This window comes from Euprymna scolopes, chromosome 44 (genome assembly GCF_053919585.1).
Source record: "Euprymna scolopes isolate OS-2025 chromosome 44, ASM5391958v1, whole genome shotgun sequence".
Classification (NCBI taxonomy): Eukaryota; Metazoa; Mollusca; class Cephalopoda; order Sepiida; family Sepiolidae; genus Euprymna; species Euprymna scolopes.
In genome coordinates this window covers 34,680,415-34,690,414 of record NC_136525.1, presented here as the reverse complement: position 1 = coordinate 34,690,414, position 10,000 = coordinate 34,680,415, and the positions used below count along the sequence as shown (strand labels likewise).

At 33.1% G+C, this 10,000-nt stretch overlaps 1 protein-coding gene across 2 annotated transcripts in view; it reads left to right on the top strand.

The window, feature by feature from the left end:
* LOC145268624 (regulator of G-protein signaling 1-like) overlaps nt 1–10,000 on the top strand; it is a 60,112-nt gene that overhangs the window by 38,060 nt on the left and 12,052 nt on the right. For both annotated transcript variants that reach the window (XM_080124097.1, XM_080124099.1), the window contains exon 2: nt 8,332–8,413. In XM_080124097.1, coding sequence (XP_079980223.1) covers nt 8,359–8,413 — 55 coding nt within the window. In that variant the 5' untranslated portion in view covers nt 8,332–8,358. The remainder of the gene's footprint in view (nt 1–8,331; nt 8,414–10,000) is intronic.

Sequence of the window (10,000 nt, the reverse complement as noted above, 5' to 3'; positions counted from 1 at the left end):
TATATATATATATATATATATATATATATATATATATATATATATATATATATATATATATATATATATATATATGGGGAGGGTTAGTTGTGGGACAATTCCAAGATTTTCCCGATTCCGATACAATTACCGATTCGGATCCCGATTCTATTTAAATTTCTAGATATAGTGTTGTTTTTGTTGGTCTGGAGTAGGATTGTCACAACAAAAAAAAAAAAAAAGATGGATATATGCATATATATTTCGTAAACAAAATACACTTGACAGTGTGACTTATATATTATACTTTTACTGATAGTTTAAGATCAATAAATATTTATCATTTGATCAGTAATACGAGCCAGGTAGATTAATTTTCAAATAAAAATAAACAATAAATAAATATTCAATTAATAAAATAAAAGCTATAGAAGAATCGTTTTGGGTATCGGAAAATAGACACAATTTTTTTCTGATTCCGATACTCCATAAAGTTCTGATTTTTTTTCAATTCCCGATTCCGATTAATCGTCTAATATATATATATATATATATATATATATATATATATATATATATATATATATATATGAAAGAAACTATCTGATTATGCTAAAATCTAATTTTTTGGCACGACTTATAAACTCGACAAATCACACAATACCACAGAACATGGAAACTATACCTATAAGAAAACAATAAAATAAAAACGACAGAAAGAATCGTTTTAGGTATCGGAAAAATGAGCACAATTTTTCTGATTCCGATGCTCCAAAAAGTTCTGATTTTTTTCAATTCCCGTCCGATTAATAATTTTAACACTGATATATATATATATATATATATATATATATATATATATATATATATATATATATATATATATATAGAGAGAGAGAGAGAGAGAGAGAGAGAGAGAGACAGACAGACAGACAGACAGAGAGAGAGAGAGAGAGGGAGAGAGATAAATATATGAAAGAAACTATCTAATTATGCTAAATTCTAATGTCTTTTTGCGAGACTTGTTTGTGCATCTTATGAGTGTATATGTCTATTGCAACAGACAGATACTCTGTAATATAATGTCAGATGAAACAGTATTTAGAAATTATATTAGAAGGCAAGTATCTCTTTACCTTGATGATCTCGCATTGCTCAAGATTTGAAGAGTGGAGTTATCTCCCTTTGCATTTTTCAGAAAGAGAAAATTTTGCATTAACACACCTCGTATTTCTTGACTCGGAGTGGAGGTTAGACGTTAATAGATGATCTATGCGGAAGTTGTATTCAGTTTGTTTTTCTATTCCACTTATATCTCATAAATAGCACCACTATATTGTATTGCCAATAAGCAGCAACTTTTGTGTTCGATTAATGGATACATAGGCAGAAGAAATGTACCTTTTCGATTTAGAATTAACAAAGATTCGACAAAAGAATCATACTCCCAAATACACATTTGCCTAACGCTGTATGTTCTTTAAAGATTTTATGATTCTTTAATGAATTCTCGATTACAATTTCATTTTAAAAATATCGTGTATCTATTATATAAAGCGTAGTTGTCTGCGTATCGGTTTGTATGTTCAGCTAAAAGTTCAAAAAACACACAACAAACCCCTAAAAAGTTGGTGTTTTTTTAATCAGTGCAATCCCGGGAAAATAATATCTAAAAGGTAGAAAAATATTCATTCTTTCGGGTCAAACAGTCATTTAATCATTTAATGTTATCAAGAATGTGACATGATTGTTAATGGAATCATGCATTAATAAAGCCTAGAAAATGAGTCCGCATTTTTTTGTCGAATTGAAGACCCTGATTTCCCCACCACCTTACTTTTTTTTATTTATTCTCCATTTTTTAATACACCTTTCTTAAAAACATTTATATATTTTCTTCTACACTACCAACATAAATAAATAACCCCGAAAATATGTTTTCTTTTAATTTGCGTTACAAATAAATAACCAACGCGACAAAAAAAACGGATTGTTTTACTGTGTACGTTTTCAGCGTCTCAGTTGTTTTTTGTTTTTTGCTTTTTTTTGCATTGAAATTAAAAAATATGTCAAAATTTGAATTTAGCTTTAAGTATTTTGGTATCTGCTAAGTGCACATTTACCTATAAGTATGGCAAACCTCTTATAATTCAATGGCTGTAAGTTTTTTTTTCAAAAATAAACAATTATAAACAGAACAACTCATAGAAATCTATCTATACTTTTTTTCATTTTAATATACTTTCATAGAAACGTTTCTGTTATGTCACAAAAAACTATTTTCTTTATGTCACAAGTGTCACGCTCATGCATTAATTCCATAGCTAATATAACATACTGACCCAACGGGTCACGGGTAGTCTAGTATATAAAGTAGTAACATGTGTGTGTGTGTGTGTGTGTGTACAACTCTCTTACAGCCAATGATCAAGCCTGAGCATGATCATGGTCCCTCACCTACGGATTGTCCACACCCTTTGCAAGATTAAGGTCAAAGCTCATACATACTCTTATACAGCCTACACCACTGGACCGATCATGACAAAATCTGGAAAGATAATGGTCCTTCACGTAGGGATGGTGAACACCATTTTTCAAAGGTCAAAGATCAAGGTCATATATATATATATTACAGTTTTTAAAAGGATAAGTGGAGTCATTAGAATTTGGGGGAAGATCGATGCAGGCAGAAAAAAATAGACACAAAAATAGTCAAAAGACTATTCGATCAAAATAAAAAAGAACCTCGAGGTACCTTTCGTCCGGCCCTTGTCAAGAGATCACGTCGGAAGCGATTAAAATAAAACAATTACACAATTTAAAAATGGAGGCGAAGAGAGGGGTGAAAAAAATTCATAAAACCACACGAGGTGAATTAAATGAATGAACAACCCGTGATATATCGTCCATATTTCAGAACCTGGGACAAAGTTAAAAAAAAATTAACTCTTACTTGTTAGGTATTTATTACCTAATTTATCATCTACAGAAATCACACATTTATGTAAAATACAGTTTTTTTTTATTTATTTTGCCGTAAGAAGGTTGGAGGTTACAGTAAGAACAGTAGTCCAAAGCTCAGCGAATACTTGACGGATGGTGGCGATCAAGCTGTCTTTGTTGTTATGGGATGTCATGTTGGTGATGTTACCGACGTATGACCAAATGAAGTAGTCCAGCGGGTACAGGTCAAGGGAAAAGGGGGCTAGTAATAGAAGGGTACAAAGTCGTAGCACTCCTTCTGAATTCAAGCCTGGGTCTCTTTGAACTTATAGGCAGGCTCTGTCCTGCTGCCACATCCAGGGTCTGCCAGCGACCACTTGTTGCACCAGTGGATCACCACACTCTTCAGCACATCCAGGTACACTTTGGTGTTGACTTTCAAGCCGACTTCAAAAATGTGAGGTGGCATGATGTAGCCCTAACTTTAAAAACACCGTGGCCATAAACTTTGTTTTCATCATCCTGGGCACGTCCATGTTATTCGTGGCAATCCAGCAATGCATTTTGAGGGTGCTGGCAATGGCCCTGTTGTCAGAAAGAGCATAAGTTGTACGACGGCGTTGAACATTGTGTAACTTTCAGACATGATAAAAGGCTCCTATCACTCTTGGAATTTCTACACAAATGGCCTACTAGAAGATGGTTTGCAAAAAAAAAAAAAAATGGTTTTCAACAATCGGAAACAAAATCATTTTTTTAGGGTGACAATTTTATATATATATATATATATATATATATATATATATATATATATATATATATATATATATATATATATATTAGTATAACTCCTATAATTTGAACATCCGCTTCAATCAAATTAGAGGATGCTGTTCAAGTTTCGTGATAAAAAAATGTGCTGCAGTTAACTATAATTTACTAAAATTAAGAAATAGTAAATGAAATCCATTGCTATATGATATGTCAAGTATATATTAAGTTGAGTTTACGATATATTGCAAGTAAGAATTGTTAAATATTATTACCAGGAACAAAACATTGAAAATAAATTAAATCTACTCTTACTTGTTAGGTATTTATTACCTAAGTTATCATCTACAGAAATCATACATTTATGTAAAATACAGTTTTTAATTTATTCATTAAATGAGTCTCATTGCAGTTTCTATTTTCATCGATTGAGCTCTCGGGCGCTGCCATTGTTTTCCGTATGCGATCACGAAAATCTACAATTTCTTGGTTCTGTAGCTTCTTTAGGATTATATCTCTTCGGAGCAACATGGCTTGCAAAACATAGTTATAACTAAAGTAAGGATTTTTTTCTAGAAATTTTATAACCGTCTCCATAGACTTTCTGCATCATCTCATGATATTGCTTCACCAGAGTGTTCTTGGTTATTTACATTAGGGTCAAGGGAATGGGAGCTGTCGCTATTTTCATCACCATTACTGCCTTCAGGATATTGATCAGTAGTTTCCTCATCTTGTTGCACCCACATTTCAACATCATTAGCATTAAGTGATTTAAGAACAGCATGGTTGGTCGGTAATCATTTGGTTTCAAGAATTTTTTCTAGACCCACTGTGATGGGTTGTTTTACACTATTTTAAATATAGCAATCTGAAAAAAAAAAAACATTTACAGTTAGTGTAAATTAATTATCAATAGCTAATCTACATTAATTACATAGTGCCAATATTAATATTTCTGCGCAATATCTGACTAAACCATGTAAACAGTTTTACTGAAACTCTGCATCAAATGTACTAATACAATTTCTATAACGGGACAGTTCAAGTTTAGAGAAAGTCCAGGTTTAGAAGAAGTCCAAATGAGAGGAAGTCCAACTTTAGAGGAAGTTCAAATTAAAGGAGTTTTACTGTATATATATATATATATATATATATATATATATATATGTATATATATGTGTGTGTATGTATATATATATATATATATATATATATATATATATATATATATATATATATGATATAGAATAATTAAAGAAGATAAAGAGTAAAGTTACATACGAACATACATATGTGCTCTATCTCGAGTATTGAGAATTTTCATCTGGGTAGATTTTTCATAATACATATTAATAATAACGTTTATATATCCAATAATATAATATAAATGGATATATAAACATTATTATTTCTCTCATATATATATATATATATATATATATTAATATATATATATTTATATATATTAATATATATATATATATATATATATATATATATATATATATATATATATATATATATATATATATGAGAGCGAGAGACTGAGAGAGAGAGAAAAGTATGAGGAAAGCAGGAAAGAAGACGATAAAGAAAGACAGAGTTGAAGCGAGATTTGTGTTATACTATTTTAAATAATCTCCATTAATTCCGTCGTAATTTCAGATTAACCCCGGATTCGTCCTAATCCCTGAGATAAGTAGATATTACTTATGGTCGCAACAAATGAAGTAACCGATGGATTAGCGACGATTAGATCACCGAAACTTTAATCTTCTTTCATCCGGGCAATGCTAGAAACGTGATAGATAATAGATTCAAATTGTAAAATGCTACTTTCGACACTTAAATGCGCTTATATAATATCGTCTTACGTTTGTCCAACGGCATATCAACCCTTTTCTTGTCATGTAATGCGATATGTAATCATCTTTATATTCCCAAGTTTAACATTTTTAGATATTAATCTTTACTATTATGTAAAAGTCACTGTGTGTATGTGCGTGTGTGTGTGTGTTTATGTGAGGTCTTTCCTCATAGGTTCCGAAACGGCTGAGCCTATTTTGCAAATTTCACAAAAAGCCTCTGATAGTGTTCTTAGATATGTTTTGTACATAAATTCATCCGACAAGTATCGAAAATCGAAAAAAATCCGATCTTAAAAATAGTCTTTCTCACTAATAGATAAAAAAAAAAAAATGTATTTTCAGGGGAATATTTTACGTTACACCGGCTAAGGGAAATAATAAAATCTCAGCAAATCATTTTCGAAAATAAAAAAAAAATCCCATTTTATAAATAGTCTTTACCTCTTAGAAGAGTTTTTACAGGGGAATAGTTTACGTTACACCGGCTTAGGGAAATAATAAAATCTCAGCAAACCATTTCTTCTTAAAAATGCACTGGAAAAGTCACTTCTGATTAATGTTTAGTTGTAAAATATGCAAACAAAAAATGATTTGTAAATTTCGGAACCTATGAGTAATGTACTCACACGCACACAAAGTGACTTTATATATATATATATATATATATATATATATATATATATATATATATATATATATATATATATATATATATTGAAGCACGTCTGATTGAACACGACTGAGTTTTTCTTTTTTGCGATATTGTTGTATAACTTTTTAATTCGCCGAGCGATCTTTTTTTATTTCGGCTGACATGTTGTATATTATGGTGCCCAATAGTTGCTGTTTTGCCATATTCTTCTCAAGCGATTTCAATCGGTGCATCTTATCCTCGTCTGTTGTATTTAGTATTTTAGTATTGTTAGTTAAGATATTTCGGAAGATTGTAGATTTTTATCATGGAATGTTAGGTGTTGTTTTATGGCGTTTTTGTCTGCTAAATGGTAGGGTAGTTGTCGGGAGAGTTTTGTTATGGTGTGGCTTATATATGCGTTGTATGAGCTTTTAGAGTTGATTCGGAGACATTCTTCGAACGGGTAAATTAATTCATACACTACATTAGTTTGGTTTAGTGTGGTGTTAATATTATTATTGATTTTAATTATTAGATTAGAGGGTTTAAATTTAGTATAATATAGTATTAGTTTAATCTTTTTGATTTGGTCAGTAGGTCTGGTGTATTTTTAATTAGGTTTTTTATTATTTTTTCTTATGTTTTGCAGTTAATGTGTCGTTGGTTTTTATAGTATACTTTGATGGTGTCATTTTTGTTAGGGTTTATGTTTTATTGTGGATTGAGTTTAAATAGAATTCGATGTGCTTATCGACGATTTATTGGGACAATTATTGTTTATTAGGGTTTGTTTTATATTTGTTAATTCTTAGTAAAATATTTGTCGGGTTGATGCTATATTGTATGAGCGGTGAATCAAATTTTTTATAAGGGCAGTTTTATATTTTTCTGTGCACTCGCTGTGGTAATTTAAGAGGATTGCATTATTGTCAGTATTTTTTTTTATATGTTGAGGTTTTGTATTTACTGGGGTTGCTAGAATCTACTACTACGTCGAGCCGTTGTATTTTGTTATTTATGTTTGGTCTGTGTGTAAATTTGAAGACGGAGTGTGTTTCTATGTTTATTTGGATTTTTGTAATGTCTTGAACGGATTTTACTACGATGAATATGTCGTCGACATATCGGGCATAGATGTTGAGTTTATTTTGGGGATCTAAGAGGATTTTGTTTTCGAGGGGAGTCATGTAGTATTCTGCGAATGTAGAGCATAGGGGTGATCCCATTGAGAAGCCATCTATTTTAATGTATGCTTTCCCATTAGGGTCAGTAAAAGGAATTTGTGTGGTGCATTTTAGTAGCAATTTTTTTAGGGTTTGGGATTTATGGATCAGGGGGTAACGTGTTGTGGTTGTGTACTTGATTAATGATTATTTTAATTGTGTCTTTTATAGGGACGTTAGTGAAGAGGTTTCCGCGTCGAGGGATGCGATTAGAATTTATGAGGGGGGTTAGTTTCTATAAAGTCTGTGGTAGATTTTATGCTGTATTTACTAGGTATGTATGATTGGATAAGGAAAGCGAAAAAAGAGAGTTGGAAGGGCGCTGCGAATTTAGACGGTTGAAAATACAGTTGACCAGCACCTACACAACTTCGTCTTGAACTGATCCGTTGTTGCTTGGTAGCAGGGAGCCGATATGCAAATTGAAAATACAGCTTTGCGTCAAATCTCCAATGAAACAGCTTTAGGTCGTGTCCTCTCAACGTTCTTGTGCCAGGTGTAGAGAAGATCGTAATGACCATGAAGGAGATTATAGGCCTAAATCAGATTACCCCTCAGTTTTCGGTGCTCCAGCGAGAAAAGGTTCATCTGCTATAGACAGGTTTCGTAAAGAAGGTCACGAAAACTTCACACCGACCAGGTCGCCAGACTCTGCACTCGCTCCAGATGTTGAATGTCACAAACCAGGTATGAGGACGACGCCTGGATGGTCGGACGAGCGATACATGCATAAGGCGAAAGATCTCCGGAGTAAGATTGGCGAAGGAGCGCTTGGCAAAAAAAAGAGACCTTGCCTGGTTGGCAGCCAGAATGCAGTGACTCGAAGGTTTAATTCGTGCCTTGTCTGGGGCGATTTCCTTATAACAATAATAATTGGTGTTATAAATTATTTACGTTTCTTTCTTTTCAGATATCGATATCATAATCCTATTTAAAAATGTCTAATCCAAAAACCTGGGGCCAATCGTTTGAATTCCTCATGAGAGATACACGTAAGTAAAATAAAATTTCAAATATTTTGTCAGGTGCTTTTCTATTCACAGTAATGCTCATTTCCTGCGGAACTTCTTCATATTATCTTTTAAAATGGCTGCTTTAATAAGGTCCGCACTGTCTTAAACACAACTGGGGGGAGGTGACAGTGGTTTACTGGTTAACGGCACGAACTGACGCCCTGCGTGTTCCAAGTTCGAATCCAGTTTGTTCCACAAAAAATCACTTTCACTTAGGACGCTGGTAACCTTCACGTGGTTCCTCCCGTAATCGCCAATATCTTTCTAGAACGAATTCCGACTAAAAAATATCGGGGAAACCAATGCCAATAATAGAATCTTCGGATTCATATGATATAATGCTGAAACACCACCCGTGATTATTACGATGCAACAATCGTCTTTATGTGGTCAGACAGAATATTCCCATAACGCAGAGTTGATGGGAAGTTATATTTGTTGTTATGGTGTAAGCCTATCTACCTATTTCACAAATACATGATCTTGTCCCGACACTATAAATACGATTGCAGGTAAACTTTGTGACAGCAATTGACGCCATTTTTATTTCGCATCCTGTTGCGATTGCGGTTGCATACAATCCTGAATACTTGACCTCCGGATCAAAATGTGTCATTTTGGTAGTCTTTTACCTGTCGGGTTGAGGTTATTGTCCTGGGTAGTTCTAGGAGGTACACCCTCACAGTGTTGTGTTTCCTCTTACTCTACCTGAGACACCCCAATCACGGAATGCTGACAGGGCTGCTAACTTCATTTCAATTTATCTACCGACCTAAGCTAATTAGTGCAACACTTTATTAGTAACATATTAAATACATAATTTTTACTAAAAAAATATTAAGATTTGTTATTTGGAATTTTTCTGTCAAACATGGGAATTTTTTGGTTTAACTCGGGAATTTTTCTGCCAAACTTAAGAATCTTTTTATGCAATCAACAGTAAGTTCTTTAAGGTGCAGTTTTAACTACAGTGTATTGTGGACAACTCACTGCGGGAAAGCATGTAAACACGCATCAAAGTGGGTCTCCAATTAGAGTAGTCAATCAATCGATTTGATTGAAAAATGGGTGATTTAATGATTCCGTTGGCAATTAATTGTATTGATTGTGTGGAACATTATCATTCAATCAGAGTAACGTCTGATCTCCCTGATAGTTGTTGCATCTACTATTAGTCTTTCCCTCCTAGACAGGCTCTTAAAAAGAGTTACAGTTTATGAAGCCCCGGCCCCTGTCCCATCCTTGTAATGTTAATTATGTGTGCTTGTTTTAGATGTACTTCAATAATCTGACGCACTTGCTGCATTTGTGCCACCGCCATTTAAATACTCCCAATCACCTAGTCAATCAGCTAAATTATGCCCCTCTACTGCAGAGCTCTCCAAATGCAGGAATGCTTTCTACTTTTATGCCTTCTTTTCTCGAACTGCTTACCTTTGAAATTACATCCATGCTCTCTCTTGCCCCGAATGTACCAACATGTTGAAATTAAACCCTCCACTTGTAAATCTGACAATGTAAATCTCACAGTTTCCTCAGTGTTAATGTGCTTTGTTTGAGGTCGTC